At 47.9% G+C, this 19461-nt stretch overlaps 1 protein-coding gene across 1 annotated transcript in view; it reads right to left on the bottom strand.

Moving 5' to 3' along the window:
* Positions 1–2115: 2115 nt before the first annotated feature.
* The window catches only part of ARF1 (ADP ribosylation factor 1), a 75724-nt gene continuing 58378 nt past the window's right edge, over positions 2116–19461 (bottom strand). Inside the window, exons 3-5 of the mRNA XM_030197307.1 lie at positions 16955–17065; positions 4350–4474; positions 2116–3738 (exon numbers count right to left, since the gene is read on the bottom strand). Coding sequence (XP_030053167.1) covers positions 3577–3738; positions 4350–4474; positions 16955–17065 — 398 coding nt within the window. The 3' untranslated portion in view covers positions 2116–3576. The remainder of the gene's footprint in view (positions 3739–4349; positions 4475–16954; positions 17066–19461) is intronic.

Below are 19461 nucleotides of genomic sequence, written 5' to 3'. Positions count from 1 at the left end.
AAAGTCTGCCTGAATACTATCCATCCCTGTAATATGCACAGCCAAAATTGCCCAAGAGATAATCTTCTGCCCAAGCATAAGGCTTGAAGATCTCCATGGACACCAGTGCACTCCTTGTTCTCATATGCTACTGCTGTGACATTGATGGACAAGACTCTAGTTAGAAAGTGCAGTAAAGTCAACTGAAATTGCCCCTCCTTCAAAATGATCAATAGACCACAAAACTTCTGAAGTGACTTCCCTATGCAAAATGCAACAGCCTCTCAAACTTGCAGACTAGCATCTACCTGTCCAGTCTGAGGGTTCCAGAGAAAATTCCCCCAGATTATGTGGAATAGCCCACTAATCTAGTTGCTTCTTGAGAGAAGCTGAAAGTGGAAAGCGAGCCTCAAACATTTGAGTGAGGGATCTGCCTAGTTAGCACTGTGTGTTGGAACAGTGTTGGATTATGGTACTCTCTCCACTGACAATGAAATAGAACCGAGAAGATAATCCAAAGAGGCACAAATTGATCCACAATTTTGCGTACACATTTGGGTGAGAAATACTGCTCCCACTCTGGATTGAATCCAATTGTATTGGCTAAGCAGAGTAGGCATTTATTATGGATTTTTAGTAAAGGTTCATTTTTGCTGTTGCAGATTTCTGAATGTTGATATAAACTGTTATCAGTGGCAAGTTTCTTTCAAGCCATTTAGTGTAGGCTCACCCCCTCCCACATACCTATAACTGAAGGGGTTACCTGCTCTCACAGACAGGAAATCTTGCACAGTAGGAGTGTAAGGCTTTTTAATAAATACTGGGTTGGAGATGGATTGAAAACATGGTATGTATGCCTTACATTTTCTTAAACCCACCCCAAGCAGTAACAGAGGCCTCATCCAAATGCTGCTACTCAAGAGGATGGCTCCCGTCACAGTAATAATAATTAAAAAAAAAAGTCTTCCTCTAAATGGATAGTGTCATATGACTGCACTGGTCTTCCAAGAAAACGGGGGTAGAACACATGGAGAGCTATAACCCTGACTGCTAACAATGAACAAATAACTAATGGTTATTCATCCAGTTCCAGTAGTTTTGGTGGCTGTCTGGATCATTACAAAGGGGCAAAGGTTCTAGATTAAGTATGAGATTTAACCAAATGGAAGATATGAAGGCAGCATCATTACAGAATTTACAAGACTAGGTATAAGAGACATATGGAGGGGGAAAAAGGTTTAAGTATGGGAATTTATATGGAATCAATGAGAAACAGAATCAGGAAAAATGGATGGACTAATTGGTCCTTATCTGTTGTCATTTACTCTTACTGTTTGCTGGATATACTTGTATCTCCAATAACACTACTAATCTTGAACTCAGGGGGAGGGGAAGAGGTGAGGAAACAACAGCTGGAACATGTTCTTCTTACAAAGAAAAAGCACAAAGTCCAAATTAATTACCCTTCAAGGAAACAGCAGCTTTTATCACAGACCTGAAATCGAGGCACATAAAGTCAAGGTAAAAGGGTACAAAGGAAGCAGATTTTTCTTTAAAAAAAAAAAAATTTACTTACAAAGTTTTACCCAAATATGCATACCACTTTTCAAATAAAATAAATGCAACACAGAATGTGAATGCTATTTATGTTCTAGGGTAGTGCTTATCAACCCTCTCCTTGAGGCACACCTAGCCAGTCAGGGTTTCAGGATCGACACAATAAATAAGTATGAAATTAGAGTCCCGCTGTATGCAAACCATGCATATTCATTGTGATGATTCTGAAAACCTGACTGCTAAGGAGTGTGTTATGGAGCACTGCTATAGGGCTCTATGCTCTTTTCCTTTTTAAATAGTAACTTAACATATATACATCAAGCTTAGGCCATGCTGCTGCATTTATTCTCATCAGACACCTTTTGAGCAGCTCAACAGAACTTTCATTCACCGTCTATAGTATCCTCAGCAGAAAGTGTGAACGATGGGCGTGAAGATTTCTCAATGCCAATTTTCTTGCTTGCTGGTGATGAACAGCAGTATATTGAAGTTGAAGAGTATTTTATTCTACAAATATTGTTGTATGTCCTGATGAACTAGAAGTTATACGTAAGGAAAAAAAAAGCTTGAAACATGAGATTTTATTCTAATAGCTTTAATTACAGTGCTTTGTTGTCCAAAATGAAGACTGAAAACAAGTATACAAAACAGTTGATTACTATTTGTGTACTGAAAGCAACAGAGATTTCCACATCACTAAACAAACCAGTTCTGATAAATCCTCAAGATCAAAACATTTCAACAGCTCCAGCTTCTTCAGTGTGTTGATCAAAAACAAATACTAAAAAAAAAAGGGGGGGAAGTCTTTTCAGATGGCAAATCTGACACTTGCAGCATGAGGGATGCAAAAAAGGGATATTCCATATATATATAATACATATATGGGGGATTATTCCTAACAGGACAAACAGAAGTTATGAATTCTAGAATGGAATGACTCTCCAACATGCTTATTTCTAGACTCTATACATAAAAGATGATAGGTGTGTTTCTTTGTCTGGAGGTACAGTACTGTCTCTATAAAGCACAGGATTAATACAGGCTGTGCTTGTTGTGTACAGGTTTGCTCTGGTGTGGTTCTCAGAAATGAATGTTCAAAACCATCTTTAGACCTAAGGGAAAAATTGATTAAGAAACTCATTTTTCTTCTCATGTATTAAAATGCAGAGACCAAGGCAAAAACAGGTGTTTCAGAAATATGTCCAATGCAAGCTTCCCTGGAGTTTCTTCCCCAAATAAACTGCAAAGGATGTGTCTGCATTTTTTTTTTATAACTTGCAGAAATATAAATTCATCTTGTCCTTTTCTGCAGCTTGTTCTGAATTATCAGTTTTTAAACTAAGTTTCCCCAAGGCTAACTCCAGGTAATCACAACCGAGTACAGATATCATGAAATACCGAAAGATCTAGTGGAATAGAATTACATGGATCAATAACCATGCAAAAACTGGTATTTTGGTTAAGATCTCTTTTCTTTATACCACATTTCTATTCAAGAGAAAATACAGTTTAGTAAAATCACTAGTATTCAAGTTGTCACTGCAAAATCAATAGTAACTGTACTCCTCCCTCATGTGCTGCTCCCTCACTATTAGAAAAACAAAAACACTTTTCAGTGTTAAAAACCAACAGTCAAAACGGATCTCAGCACTGATCTCACAAGCCAATGGGATAGTATTTGGCTCTATTGCACATGAATTGCTGTCAACCCCTGTATTAATCTGATTAAATCCCTTTCCCAGTACTAAATGGTGAATTCTGATTCTTTATAATAAAAAAGATGATTAATATTGCATAGGAGTACCAGAAACTGCCTCACTGAAAACCAAAAACTATTTACATTAAATAAGACACCTAACTGTTTTCAGGCGCTTGCCACATTTACAGCATGGTGCGATAGGTACTGTGACAAAAGAAATGAAAAACAATTCTGGCACTCAATATCACAAAGTAGCACAGTTTGCCACAGAGTAAAGCGAGGGGCAAGAAGGAAAATGAAACAAAAGGAAGGGATGGGGAGAAGTAAGAAGTTTTCTAGTTTCATTTCTGATTTTTGAGTTGATTGGACAACCAGTCTAGTCCTTCATAGAGACCATCTCCACTAGTGGCACAGGTTGCCTGGATGTACCAGTTCCTGTGACGAAGAGAATGCAGTCCCAGCTTGTCTGTAATTTCTGCTGCATTCATGGCATTCGGAAGGTCCTGGTAGAAGAAAGGAAACAAAGGAAGGTTTCAGTAAGGTTGATGCATGTATGTATGCAAATACAAAGCTCTAAACCTTGCTTCTCATGCTTTTGAAACACTAGTGTCTTTTGGGAGCCAGCAAAACAGATTGTTCTCCAACATACTGGGAAAAACCGAGGCTGTGTGATCATTCATTCATAAATTATAGTCCCTACTTTAGGCCTTCCCTATCAAAATTTCACCACTTTTTTTAACTGACACCCTTATTTGTTTTGTGTGTGTCCTGTTTCGATGAAAATTTTAGCCCCAAAGAGCACATACTCTCAAATGTTTCTGTAAAGTGTTATATACACACGTTGTAGCGTGATAAAACAGTCACTAATGATAATTTTATAAAAAGACCAAATTTATTATCCTAACAGAAAAATTACTACATTCACAACCAGCATGAAAAAAAGGACAGGGCAATAACCACCAATGGTCCACAACATACAAAGGAATGAAGAACTTGCTAAACAGGATGAAAAATTAAGACCGTTATGGTGCAACCCCCTCATCTTCCAAACATGCATTTCTATAAAGAAAACTTTTTATGTTTAGAAGTTTCAAAATTGTTTGCTTGCACTCACCTGTTTATTAGCAAACACTAACAAGACAGCATCTCTAAGTTCATCTTCTGCCAACATCCTCATCAATTCTTCTCTGGCTTCATTCACTCTCTCTCTATCATTACTATCAACCACAAAAATCAAACCTACAAAGACAGAGACCTCAATTACAAAGGGGAAAGAGGTGGTTAAGCATCTAAAATCTCTTTAGGTATCAAAGTTTTTAGATATTTAACTAAAAGCATATTCATGAATATGTAACAGGGCAGTGTAAAAAGTGCCAGATATATGAACTTTTAGTAGCACTCAGTCTTCTAATTTCATTAATCGCTATTTCAGTGCTGCCCAATACATTGAAAAACAAGTTTTAAAAGAACAATGCAGGCAGAGAGTTAAAACTGGATCTGAACTGAGCAAACATATGTATGATTTCTTCCAACTAGGCAGTCCACACCTACCTCGATCCCACCCTTTTGTGTGCATTTTCACAAAAGTGCCTGGTGTAATTATTTCAGTATGGCTCAACTTGTGTCAGTATGGAAAAATTAGGACTTACCTGATAATTTTCTTTCCTTTAAGCGCAGCAGATGAATCCAGGAACTGGTGGGTTGTATCCATCTACCAGCAGGTGGAGATAGAGAACACTAAAAGAAGGCAGTGACCCAGAGAACCAAGGTCCTTCCCTCTTTAGTTTAAGACTTATTCCAAAGCAAAGAGAGCACATAGCCTGAGAAGTTACCCACAGCAAAACAACCATCGAACCACAGAACTTTAACTGATAATTTGTAACTCTGCACTGCCGAAACTTGTTAAACAATACACAGCACAAAACGAGGGAGGAAAGCGAATGCTACATACCTGTAGAAGGTATTCTCCGAGGACAGCAGGCTGATTGTTCTCACTGATGGGTGACGTCCACGGCAGCCCCTCCAATCGGAAACTTCACTAGCAAAGTCCTTTGCTAGCCCTCGCGCGCCCGCGCGCACCGCGCATGCGCGGCCGTCTTCCCGCCCGAAACCGGCTCGAGCCGGCCAGTCCAGTATGTAGCAAGACAATACACTTCAAGGGAAGACACAACTCCAAAGGGGAGGCGGGCGGGTTTGTGAGAACAATCAGCCTGCTGTCCTCGGAGAATACCTTCTACAGGTATGTAGCATTCGCTTTCTCCGAGGACAAGCAGGCTGCTTGTTCTCACTGATGGGGTATCCCTAGCCCCCAGGCTCACTCAAAACAACAACATTGGTCAATTGGGCCTCGCAACGGCGAGGACATAACTGAGATTGACCTAAAAAATTTACCAACTAACTGAGAGTGTAGCCTGGAACAGAACAAACAGGGCCCTCGGGGGGTGGAGTTGGATCCTAAAGCCCAAACAGGTTCTGAAGAACTGACTGCCCGAACCGACTGTCGCGTCGGGTATCCTGCTGCAGGCAGTAATGAGATGTGAATGTGTGGACAGATGACCACGTCGCAGCTTTGCAAATTTCTTCAATGGAGGCTGACTTCAAGTGGGCTACCGACGCAGCCATGGCTCTAACATTATGAGCCGTGACATGACCCTCAAGAGCCAGCCCCGCCTGGGCGTAAGTGAAGGAAATGCAATCTGCTAGCCAATTGGATATGGTGCGTTTCCCTACAGCCACTCCCCTCTTGTTGGGATCAAAAGAAACAAACAATTGGGCGGACTGTCTGTGGGGCTGTGTCCGCTCCAGATAGAAGGCCAATGCTCTCTTGCAGTCCAATGTGTGCAGCTGACGTTCAGCAGGGCAGGAATGAGGACGGGGAAAGAATGTTGGCAAGACAATTGACTGGTTCAGATGGAACTCCGACACGACCTTTGGCAGAAACTTAGGGTGAGTGCGGAGGACTACTCTGTTGTGATGAAATTTGGTGTAAGGGGCCTGGGCTACCAGGGCCTGAAGCTCACTGACTCTACGAGCCGAAGTAACTGCCACCAAGAAAAAGACCTTCCAGGTCAAGTACTTCGGATGGCAGGAATTCAGTGGCTCGAAAGGAGGTTTCATCAGCTGGGTGAGAACGACATTGAGATCCCATGACACTGTAGGAGGCTTGACAGGGGGCTTTGACAAAAGCAAACCTCTCATGAAGCGAACAACTAAAGGCTGTCCTGAGATCGGCTTACCTTCCACTTGGTAATGGTATGCACTGATTGCACTAAGGTGAACCCTTACGGAGTTGGTCTTCAGACCAGACTCAGACAAGTGCAGAAGGTATTCAAGCAGGGTCTGTGTAGGGCAAGAGCGAGGTTCTAGGGCCTTGCTGTCACACCAGACGGCAAACCTCCTCCAATGAAAGAAGTAACTTCTCTTAGTGGAGTCTTTCCTGGAAGCAAGCAAGATGCGGGAGACACCCTCTGGCAGACCCAAAGAGGCAAAGTCTACGCCCTCAACATCCAGGCCGTGAGAGCCAGGGACTGGAGGTTGGGATGCAGAAGAGCCCCTTCGTCCTGCGTGATGAGGGTCGGAAAACACTCCAATCTCCACGGTTCTTCGGAGGATAACTCCAGAAGAAGAGGGAACCAGATCTGACGCGGCCAAAAGGGAGCAATCAGAATCATGGTGCCTCGGTCTTGCTTGAGTTTCAACAAAGTCTTCCCCACCAGAGGTATGGGAGGATAAGCATACAGCAGACCTTCCCCCCAATCCAGGAGGAAGGCATCCGACGCCAGTCTGCCGTGGGCCTGAAGCCTGGAACAGAACTGAGGGATCTTGTGGTTCACTTGGGATGCGAAGAGATCCACCAGGGGGGTGCCCCACGCCTGGAAGATCTGTCGCACCACACGGGAATTGAGCGACCACTCGTGAGGTTGCATAATCCTGCTCAACCTGTCGGCCAGACTGTTGTTTACGCCTGCCAGATATGTGGCTTGGAGCACCATGCCTTGACGGCGAGCCCAGAGCCACATGCTGACGGCTTCCTGACACAGGGGGCGAGATCCGGTGCCCCCCTGCTTGTTTACATAGTACATGGCAACCTGATTGTCTGTCTGAATTTGGATAATTTGGTGGGACAGCCGATCTCTGAAAGCCTTCAGAGCGTTCCAGATCGCTCGCAACTCCAGAAGATTGATCTGTAGATCGCTTTCTTGGAGGGACCACCTTCCTTGGGTGTGAAGCCCATCGACATGAGCTCCCCATCCCAGGAGAGACGCATCCGTGGTCAGCACTTTTTGTGGCTGAGGAATTTGGAAGGGACGTCCCAGAGTCAAATTGGAGCAAATCGTCCACCAATACAGGGATTCGAGAAAACTCGTGGACAGGTGGATCACGTCCTCTAGACCCCCAGCGGCCTGATACCACTGGGAGGCTAGGGTCCATTGAGCAGATCTCATGTGAAGGCGGGCCATGGGAGTCACATGAACTGTGGAGGCCATGTGGCCCAGCAATCTCAACATCTGCCGAGCTGTGATCTGCTGGGACGCTCGCACCCGCGAGACGAGGGACAACAAGTTGTTGGCCCTCGCCTCTGGGAGATAGGCGCGAGCCGTCCGAGAATCCAGCAGGGCTCCGATGAATTCGAGTTTCTGCACTGGGAGAAGATGGGACTTTGGGTAATTTATCACAAACCCCAGTAGCTCCAGGAGGCGAATAGTCATCTGCATGGACTGCAGGGCTCCTGCCTCGGATGTGTTCTTCACCAGCCAATCGTCGAGATATGGGAACACGTGCACCCCCAGCCTGCGAAGCGCCGCTGCTACCACAGCTAGGCACTTTGTGAACACCCTGGGCGCAGAGGCGAGCCCAAAGGGTAGCACACAGTACTGGAAGTGGCGTGTGCCCAGCTGAAATCGCAGATACTGTCTGTGAGCTGGCAGTATCGGGATGTGTGTGTAGGCATCCTTCAAGTCCAGAGAGCATAGCCAATCGTTTTGCTGAATCATGGGGAGAAGGGTGCCCAGGGAAAGCATCCTGAACTTTTCTTTTACGAGATATTTGTTCAGGGCCCTTAGGTCTAGGATGGGACGCATCCCCCCTGTTTTCTTTTCCACAAGGAAGTACCTGGAATAGAATCCCAGCCCTTCTTGCCCGGATGGCACGGGCTCGACCGCATTGGCGCTGAGAAGGGCGGAGAGTTCCTCTGCAAGTACCTTCTTGTGCTGGAAGCTGTAAGACTGAGCTCCCGGTGGACAATTTGGAGGTTTTGAGGCCAAATTGAGGGTGTATCCCTGCCGGACTATTTGCAGAACCCACTGATCGGAGGTTATGAGAGGCCACCTTTGGTGAAAAGCTTTCAACCTCCCCCCGACTGGCAGGTCGCCCGGCACGGACACTTGGATGTCGGCTATGCTCTGCTGGAGCCAGTCAAAAGCTCGCCCCTTGCTTTTGCTGGGGAGCCGCGGGGCCTTGCTGAGGCGCACGCTGCTGACGAGAGCGAGCGCGCTGGGGCTTAGCCTGGGCCACAGGCTGTCGGGAAGGAGGATTGTACCTACGCTTGCCAGAAGTATAGGGAACAGTCTTCCTTCCCCCGAAAAATCGTCTACCTGTAGAGGTAGAAGCTGAAGGCTGCCGGCGGGCGAACTTGTCGAATGCGGTGTCCCGCTGGTGGAGAGACTCTACCACCTGTTCGACTTTTTCGCCAAAAATGTTGTCCGCACGGCAAGGCGAGTCCGCAATCCGCTGCTGGAGTCTATTCTCCATGTCGGCGGCACGCAGCCATGAGAGCCTGCGCATCACCACACCTTGAGCAGCGGCCCTGGACGCAACATCAAAAGTGTCATAAACTCCTCTGGCCAGGAATTTTCTGCACGCCTTCAGCTGCCTGACCACCTCCTGAAAAGGCTTGGCTTGCTCGGGGGGAAGAGCATCAACCAAGCCCGCCAACTGCCGCACATTGTTCCGCATGTGGATGCTCGTGTAGAGCTGGTAAGACTGGATCTTGGACACGAGCATAGAGGAATGGTAGGCCTTCCTCCCAAAGGAGTCTAAGGTTCTAGCGTCTTTGCCCGGGGGCGCCGAAGCATGTTCCCTAGAACTCTTAGCCTTCTTTAGGGCCAGATCCACAACTCCAGAATCATGAGGCAACTGCGTGCGCATCAGCTCTGGGTCCCCATGGATCCGGTATTGGGACTCGAGCTTCTTGGGGATGTGGGGGTTAGTTAATGGTTTTGTCCAGTTCGCAAGCAATGTCTTCTTTAGGACATGGTGCAAGGGAACAGTGGACGCTTCCTTAGGTGGAGAAGGATAGTCCAGGAGCTCAAACATTTCAGCCCTGGGCTCGTCCTCCACAACCACCGGGAAGGGGATGGCCGTAGACATCTCCCGGACAAAGGAGGCAAAAGACAGACTCTCGGGAGGAGAAAGCTGTCTCTCAGGAGAGGGAGTGGGATCAGACGGAAGACCCTCAGACTCCTCGTCAGAGAAATATCTGGGATCTTCCTCTTCCTCCCACGAGGCCTCACCCTCGGTGTCAGACACAAGTTCACGGACCTGTGTCTGCAACCTCGCCCTGCTCGACTCTGTGGAGCCACGTCCACGATGGGGGCGTCGAGAGGTAGACTCCCTGGCCCGCATCGGCGAAGCTCCCTCCGCCGACGTAGTCGGGGAGCCTTCCTGGGAGGTGGCCGCGGTCGGCACCGCACGCGGTACCGACGTCGGGGACCTCAACCTGGGCGATGGGCCAGCCGGCGCCACGCTCGACGGTACCGGAGGCGCAAGCACCGCCGGTACCGGAGGGGTAGGGCGCAACAGCTCTCCCAGAATCTCTGGGAGGACGGCCCGGAGGCTCTCGTTTAGAGTGGCTGCAGAGAAAGGCTGAGAGGTCGATGCAGGCGTCGACGTCAGAACCTGTTCCGGGCGTGGAGGCTGTTCCGGGCTGTCCAGAGCGGAGCGCATCGACACCTCCTGAACAGAGGGTGAGCGGTCCTCTCGGTGCCGATGCCTGCTGGGTGCCGAATCCCTCGGCGACCCAGAGCTCTCGGTGCCGACACGGGGAGGAGACCGGTGTCGATGCTTCTTCGATTTCTTCCGAAGCATGTCACCGGAGCTCCCCGGCACCGACGAGGAGGACGTCGAATCCATCCGTCGCTTCCTCGGGGCCGAGACTGAAGAAGGTCGATCTCGGGGGGGCTGTACCGCAGGAGCCCTCAGGGTAGGAGGAGACCCACCCGAGGGCTCACCGCCACCAGCAGGGGAATGGACAGCCCTCACCTGCACTCCACCCGATGCACCACCGTCCGACGACATCAGCAGACGAGGTCCTGGTACCACCGACGTCGATGCAGCTATCCGATGTCTCGGCGCCGATGCAGAGGCCCGATGCCTCGATGCACTCGATGCAGGGGCGGCCGAGGAAGATGGTCTGGACGCTGACGACGTCGATGCACTCGAAGATCCCGGTGCCGATGCCGACGAAGAGCCCGAGAACAACACGTTCCACTGGGCTAGTCTCGCTACCTGAGTCCGCCTTTGAAGCAGGGAACACAGACTACAGTTCTGAGGGCGGTGCTCGGCCCCCAGACACTGAAGACACGACGAGTGTCGATCAGTGAGCGAGATAACCCGGGCGCACTGGGTGCACTTCTTGAAGCCGCTGGAAGGCTTCGATGTCATGGGCGGAAAAATCACGCCGGCGAAATCAAAAGCCGAAATGGCGAAATTTGGAGCACCAAAATTTAGAGGGAGAAAAAATCTCGACCGAGGCCGAAAAGAGGCCTACCCCGACGACGAAAGAAAACTTACCGGGGCAAAAAAGCTGGAAGTACGGGGAGGATTTACACGAAACCCGGCGAGGGGTTTCCGGAGCACTTCCCGACTAGGACAAAGCTTTCCCGAAGGAAAAAAACACGTTCAAAACAAATTGGACGCGCGAGGTCGACTTTCCGGGGCTCGACACGGCGAAAAACACGACCGTACCGAGTGCGGACAAAAGAAGACTGGCCGGCTCGAGCCGGTTTCGGGCGGGAAGACGGCCGCGCATGCGCGGTGCGCGCGGGCGCGCGAGGGCTAGCAAAGGACTTTGCTAGTGAAGTTTCCGATTGGAGGGGCTGCCGTGGACGTCACCCATCAGTGAGAACAAGCAGCCTGCTTGTCCTCGGAGAACCCTGGATTCATCTGCTGCGCTTAAAGGAAAGAAAATTATCAGGCAAGTCCTAAATTTTCCTTCCTTAGCTTCAGCAGCAGATGAATCCAGGAACTGGTGGGATATACCCAAGCAATCCCTAAATAGGGTGGGAAACCTCAGCCCCTCGTGAGAGGACAGCTGCCCCAAAAAAGGAATTGTCTCGGGCTGCAATATCGAGCCTATAATGTTTGGCAAACGACATGTGAGAAGCCCAAGTAGCAGCTCGACAAATCTCCCGGATCGAAAACAGAGAAGTCTCCGCCCAGGAAGTGGCCTGCGCTCGAGTAGAATGTGCCTTCAAGCCTTCCGGAGGGGATCTCCCCACCAAGATATAAGCAGAAACAATAGCCTCCTTAATCCTGCGAGCAATAGTGGCCTTAGATGCAGGCAGGCCTTTACGCAGTCCTGTGTAGAGAACAAAAAGGTGATCCAACAACCGAAATTCATTAGACATCTGCAAATACTGCAAAAGAATTCGCCGAACATCCAAAGCACGAAGAAGCCGAAAGGACTCCGAATAGTCCTGCTTCCGAAAAGCCGGCAGAAACAGAGGTTGGTTGAGATGAAATGCCGAAACCACCTTAGGCAAAAACGACGAAACAGTCTTAATGGTGACCCCAGACTCCGAAAACGGCAAAAAAAAAAAAAAAAAAAAAGGTCCCAACAAGGCCTGAAGCTCCGACACTCGTCGGGCAGACGCTAAAGCGACCAAAAACACAGCCTTCAGAGTAATATCCTTCGGAGAAGCAAGCTGAATTGGCTCAAACGGTGCCCCCTGTAAGGCTTTCAACACGAGATGCAAACTCCAGGAAGGACACGGATTGCATAAGGGAGAACGAAGTTGCAAAGCTCCTCGCAAAAACCGGGCAACGTCCGGATGAGCTGACAAGGGCGTCCCAGCTACACGTCCCCTAAAACATGCTAGAGTTGCGACTTGCACCCGCAGGGAATTGAAAGAAAGGCCTTTCTTCAAACCGTCCTTTAAGAATGTCAACATCTGAGCCACGGACACCTTAACCGCAGACCAAGCATGCTCTGCACACCACGCTTCAAAAGTCCTCCAAACTCTTGCATACGCCAAAGTCATTGACCGTTTCCGCGCCTGCAGCAACGTAGCAATAACCTCCTCAGAATAACCTTTCCTTCTCAATCATGCCCTTTCAAGAGCCAGGCCGTAAGACCAAAGTGGCAAGGATCTTCCATAAACACCGGACCTTGATGCAGTAGATTTGGCAGGAGCGGAAGTCGAAAGGGAGCCTCCAGCAACAACTGAATCAGATCCGCATACCACGGACGTCGTGGCCAATCTGGCGCAATCAAAATTACTTTCCCTGGATGCCTCTGAACCCGATGAAGCACTCGCCCTATCAAGGGCCAAGGAGGAAACACGTAGAGAAGGGGACACATCGGCCACTGCTGCGCTAGGGTATCCAATCCTAGAGATCTGGGCTCTTGTCGTCTGCAGAAGAATTGAGTCACTTTGGCATTCTTGCTGGACGCCATGAGGTCGATCCAAGGAGTGCCCCAGCAAAGACAAATCTGCTGAAACACCTTCGTTGCCAATTCCCAATCTGCCGGATCAAAAGAGTGTTGACTGAGAAAATCGGTTTGTACGTTGCTGACTCCTGCTATATGCGCTGCTGATACGCACAGGAGATGTCGCTCCGCCCAGGCCAGAATGTCCGCCATTTCCGCATCCAACAGCCGGGAACGAGTGCCGCCCTGCCGGTTGAGAAGCCACTGCCGTCGTGTTGTCGGACAGTACCCGAACTGCGCGACCCTCCAGGAATGACTGAAACGCCAGAAAGGCTCGGCGAACCGCTCTCAGTTCCAAGCGGTTGATGGACTAAGAGGCCTCCAGAGTCGTCCAAAGGCCTTGAGCCGAATGTTGAAGGCAATGCGCTCCCCAGCCTGAAAGACTGGCATCGGTGGTCACCAGAATCCATTGCGGGGTAGCCAACAGGTGTCCCCTCCGAAGATTGACTTGAGATAACCACCACATCATGCTGCTTCTGGCCTGCCTCGTCCAGTTAAGACGCCTCTGATAAGCCTGAGATATCGGTGACCACCGGCTGAGCAGAGAATGTTGCAAGGGCCTCATGTGAAACCTCGCCCAAGGAACTACTTCTAAGGTGGCTACCATCAACCCGAGCATAATCCCATACCCGAGGGCACGGTAGCCCAAGTAAATGTCGAATGTGAAGTTGCAATTTGCTGCGTCTGTCTTCGGGCAGAAAAATGCAGCCCCTCCCCATGTCGAAAGACACTCCTAAATAGTTGAGAGACTGCGAGGGGTCAAGTCGACTCTTGGCGAAGTTGACGACACAACCGAGAGACTGCAGAAGAGAAATTACCCGTTCTATGTCCCGTCGGCTGCTGGACTCAGACTCTGCCCTGATTAGCCAATCGTCCAAATAAGGATGAACTCTGATCCCGTTTGCGGAGAAATGCCACCACCGTGACCAGACCAAACGGGAGCGCCTGAAACTGCCAATGTTGTCCCAGAACTGCAAAGCGGAGAAACCGTTGATGAGGCTGCCAAATTGGAATATGCAAATACGCTTCTTTGAGATCCAGAGAAGTCAGAAACTCCCCCGGTTGCACCGCCAAGATGATCGACCTCAGAGTCTCCATACAGAAGTGCCTCACTGACAAGCTCTTGTTGACCTTGCGCAAGTCCAGAACCAGTCTGAACGAACCTCGTTTCTAAGGAAACCAAAAAATAAACAGTAGTGGCCGCTGCCCCGCTCAGCCTCTGGGACAGGCACTACGGCCTCCAAGTGCTTTAGAGTTGACAACGTTTCTCACACCGCAGCTTGCCTGGCCGCCGTGCCACAATGGGATTCCACAAATGCGTTGTCAACTGAAGCTGCAAATTCCAACTTGTACTCTACTCTGACCACGTCGAGGACCCACTGATCCATGGTGATTTTGGTCCACTCCTCGAAGAAAAGAGCCAAACGGCCTCCTATTGCTGGCCCCGAACCTGCACACCATCATTATGAAGTGCGACCCGGGCCTCCTTGCGTCTGGAGAGCAACGGAAGACCTTTTGTCAGCACGAAAGGAAGAACGCTGCTGAAATCTGGAGCGCTGAAAAGAACTCGAGGTATGGCCAGGCCGGTACCTACGCGAGTCCTGAAACTGAAGCTTCGCCGCTGTTGAGGCATTCCTGAAAGAAGTACCCACCCGATATTCGGGAAGTCTCTGAGACTTGGACTCTCTGAAATCTTTAACCAGCTGCTCCAAGTCTTCACCAAACAACAACTTCCTCTTAAATGGTAGCCTCGTCAACCACTGCTTAGAAGCCATATCTGCAGCCCAATGGCGCAACAGCAAGCATCTAGCAAAGACCGCCAGAGACATCTGCTTGGCGGAGGTCCTCACCAAATCGTAGAGAGCATCAACCAAGAAAGCCAAACTAGACTCCATGCGAGGCGTCACCTCTGCCAAAGCGTCTGCGGCATCCAAAGGAGCCTACACTGCCCGATGCAACCATGCCAAAGTTGCCCTGGCTGCATACGAGTTACAGATAGAGGCCTGCAAGGAGAGTGCTGAGACCTCGAAAAAGTGCTTCAGGGTAGCCTCTAAACGACGGTCATGTATGTCCTTCAGGGCCACCCCTCCTTCCACAGGAAGCGTAGTCTTCTTAGTGACAGCCGTCACTAACGCATCTACCCAAGGAAAGGCAAACAACGTTGCATGAGGCTCCCCCACTGGATAAAGGCGAGCCATGGCCTGCGCATCGGGCTCTGTCCACTGCGCTGTAATGAGGACCTGAATAGCCTCATGGACAGGAAAAGCCCTGGAAGGCCTCTTAGTACTGGCCATCTTAACATTCACAGAAGTGGCCACCCCCCTTCTCCAGGTCTTCTATATTCAGAGCCTGTAAGGCCTCTGTGATAAGAGAAGGAAGCTCCTCTCTGCGAAAAATTCAAACCACAGATTTATTGTCCTGATCATCTTGCCCCAGCTCTACTTCCTCGAGATCCTCCAACCCTGTGTCTGGAGGAGCTCTCCGCACCCCCAGCCAGGGAGCGGGAAGGAGACTAGACCCGAATGGATTCTGACGCTGACATGGAGGGCAACCGCCTCCTCTTTTGAAGCGGGGACTCACCCCCCATGGAAGAAAGGGCCTCCTCCTCAGGATGACAGCTTAGAGCTGCAGACCCGGCAACATGCACAGTTGGCAAACTAACCAAAGGGGACACTTGTCTCGTTAAAAAGGCTTGGTGCATCAAAGAGATAAAGTCAGGTGAAAACATAAGCCCCTTGCTCCCCCACACTAGATGAAGTGGCAGAAATCGCCCCCCCGAGGGTCCCTCGGTAAACATACCCCCTTGGACACCGGAATCACTGTTTTCTCTGGAAACTCCGTCGTCTGGACTGCGCTAGCAGTGGAATCCGGTGATTCCAAGATGGTGCCCGTCAACGTGGGAGAGCGGGAAAATTCAGCCTCCGCCGTTGCATTCACAGACCCCAAGCCACAGAACAAAGCCCTGCTGAATTCCGGCGCTTGCCACAGAGTGAGCAGCGCTTAACTGCTTCTGCTGTCATCACAGCATGAGTAGCATTAGCGCTGAGAAGAATAAAATCGGGACTCACCGCCCCTGCTCTCAGCTGACCGCCGACCTCTCAGGAAGCGCGAACTCGCCAATTAAGGCCCACTACCTGGTCCAGGGAGCTCGGGTATGGAATCGTGCTGTGCATTTTTTTTTTTTGCTGTGAGGAACTTCCAGCCCACAGCTCAAACAGAGAAACATGCAGCAGCCAGGGAACGTGAGAGGGTAAGGCAGGGACTACCAGAGGGTATGCCTTTAAAGTGGGCTGCAGCAGCTACACACCCCAAGCTCAACTGGACAAACCAGGAGCCTAATCCTTCCACAGAAAATCCGTCTAACACCTGCTGGAGATAGAGTTAAACTAAAGAGGGAAGGACCTGGGTTCTCTGGGTCACTGCCTTCTTTTAGTGTTCTCTACCTCCACCTGCTGGTAGATGGATACAACCCACCAGTTCCTGAATTCATCTGCTGCTGAAGCTAAGGAAGTTTGGGATGTTAACCACAAGCAAAAAGGATTCTCCTTCTATATAAATTCACAACAGGTTTAGTGCTCAAAAACCTTGTACTGAAAACACTAGTATTTAGTCTTATTTTTTAATTAAATTTAACATGACCAAGAAAGGGATAAATAATTTAGCTTGTTCTCTGTTTTGAATTGAAAAAGAACCAACTACTGAATTATAATCACAGCATACTAAAACTCAATACATCTCAAACCCAACCCTCCACACACTGAAAACGGTGGTTTATACAACAAAAAGCCTAACTTCTACTCATGTTTTCAGTCCCCATGTCCATTTTAAGTCACTACCACCATACTTCCCTAATCCCTTATTTGTCCTATTTGATTAGATTGCAGCTCTGTCAAGCAGGGACTGTCTCGTGCGTATTTAGTGTACAGCATAGTAGTGCTACAGAAATAAGTAGTAATAGTAGAGAACACAGTACACACGACTACATTTGAGCTTAAAACCACCAGGCATACCTTGTGTGTTCTGGAAATAATGGCGCCAGAGCGGTCTGATCTTATCCTGACCGCCTACATCCCACACTGTGAAACTGATGTTCTTGTACTCTACTGTTTCTACATTAAAACCTGAAACAGTGACAGGAAAAAAATATGAACCAGAACTATTCATCATTTTATATAGTTTTTTTAAAAAACATATAAATTAGTCAATGCCTTTATATCTCCGTTTAGGACTAGATTCAAATTCAGGAGTTTAAATACATTTTGGTTAAAATTGTCCAATCCGGGATATAAGAGCAATCTGTGTTTAAAACAAATGCAGCACACAGGCCCCATATATATCTTGGCAATGCTGCAACCCCCCACCCCCCACCTGAAGAACATTTACCACTCACAATAATTATCATCTTCTTCCCAATATGAATAGCTGTGATGGAAAGAGTAAACATTGATTTGCAGTTACATACTCCACTCAGGATTTTAGACCTCCACAACATCTCCCCCTTTCTCTTATTCTCCAAGCTGAAGAGCCCTAACGCCTTTCCTCACGAGTCATTCAATCCTTTTTAAATCACTTTGGTTATCCTTTTCTGTACTCCTTCCAGTTCCACTGCATCTTTTTTTGAGATGCATTGACCAGAATTGCACACAATACTCAAGGTGAGGTCACACCATTGACTGATAGAAGCATTATAAATACTTTTCATTCTCTATTCCTTGTCTAATAATTCCTAACATTATTTGCTTTTTTGGCCATGGACACTGAGCAGAAGATTTAAATGTATGGCCCGCGATGACACCGAAATCCTTTTCCTCAGTGATGACATCTAATGTGGAATCTATCATGTAGCTATAATTTGGGTTACTCTTCCAATGTGCAACAACACTTTGCACTTGTCCATATTAAATTTCATCTGCCATTTGGATGCCCAGTCTTCCACCCTCTTAAGTTCCTCCTGTAATTTCTCACAATCAGCGTGTTATTCAACACTTTGAATAGTTTTGTCATCTGCAAATCTGATCACCCTACTCATCGTTCCCATCTCCACATCATTTATAAATATGGAAAAAAAAAAAAAACACATCGGTCTAAGTACAATTCATTGTGGTATTCCACTATTCACCTTGATTTAGAGAGCTGGCCATTTAATCCTACAGTTTTCTATCTTTTAACCAGCTCCCAATACACAACAGCACATTACCTTCTATCCCATAGTTTTTTTTAATTTTCTTAGGAGTATCATGAGGGACTTTGTCAAAAGCTTTCTGAAACTCTAGATACACCACCACATGCATCAAGTAACAATGTCAGACAAGCAGGCTGAGATGTTAAAATATGATGTAGAAAGGTAGATCTGGAAGCCATCAGCATAAAAAATGGTATTGCAAGCCATGGGAGGAGACCAGAGCCATTAAGTATAGTGAGAGAAGGGTCTCAATACAGAGCCAAGTACACCAATCGATAGTGAAAGTAGTAGAGGAAGATCCATGACTGCATGCAGTAGAAGTATGATGGGAGAGAAGATGAAAAGGCCAAAATAATGATTAAAATGCCCTTAGATGTAGCTACTGGAGGGGCTGTTTCTGTAGAATGCAGTGGGTGGAAGTCAGATCGTGACGGATCAAGAACAGCTTACGATGAAAGAAAAGTGGAAACAAGACAGACAGGATGATAGCAGTGCAAGTACGCCCCTGTAAAAGATCTGAGGAGTGGCGTAATTGCTGCATGTTTGAAGGCAGTAAACTGTTGCAATGGAAAATGATACACTGAACACGGCAGATATAAGGGAAGATGGGAGAAGAGAGCTAAGTAAGGCTGACCTTTAGTGTGCCATTCATGTGAGGGCAGCATCTCCAAATGAATTGTTCTGCATGACACTAAGCTTGACTCCAAACAAGGGTATGGGGTATATATAACCTCAATCTCTTGTTTACTGCTAAACACTTGCTGTACTTGCACTGTGTCTAAAGGAGTTTACTTCTGGAGCTCATAAGATACAATGCATAGGGACATTGTCTTTCTACCATTGTTTTTGTCTCACTGTATTGCCTGCTACATCTTTTTTTCTCTAATCAATGCAGAATATAATCACTTGAAACCGCTACCCTCATCATTGATGCTGTTTGTGTGTTTCCCCCCACCCCCCCCTTCAGTTTTCTTGCAACAAGATTTTTGTCAGTTGGAACTGGCTTACCTCACGTGATCATAATAACCTTATCATTTGTCAATGCTTTCCTGCAGTCTTCCTTACAGGAGCTACACGTCAGTTTACCCATTTTTTTTTGTCTATGCTTGCTGTGAGCCATCTCATCTATAATGCACTGTCCTGGGTTGCAACTATCATCTCATCCTCTGATTTCAGCTCACCTCTCCATAACCATTCATGTGTCTGGTTTGATCTGACTTATGGCTCTTGGAGTAACACTTGCACTTCCTACTGTATTTGTGCATTTCCTACTTGTCCCCCCCCCCACCAATTTTGACTGCTTCCTTCCCTTCATGTAAGGGAAAGTGGGAAGGG

The sequence above is a fragment of the Microcaecilia unicolor genome, chromosome 1 (genome assembly GCF_901765095.1).
Source record: "Microcaecilia unicolor chromosome 1, aMicUni1.1, whole genome shotgun sequence".
Classification (NCBI taxonomy): domain Eukaryota; kingdom Metazoa; phylum Chordata; class Amphibia; order Gymnophiona; family Siphonopidae; genus Microcaecilia; species Microcaecilia unicolor.
The sequence above is the reverse complement of the archived record's forward strand: the minus strand, read 5'-3'. Positions and strand labels throughout refer to the sequence as shown.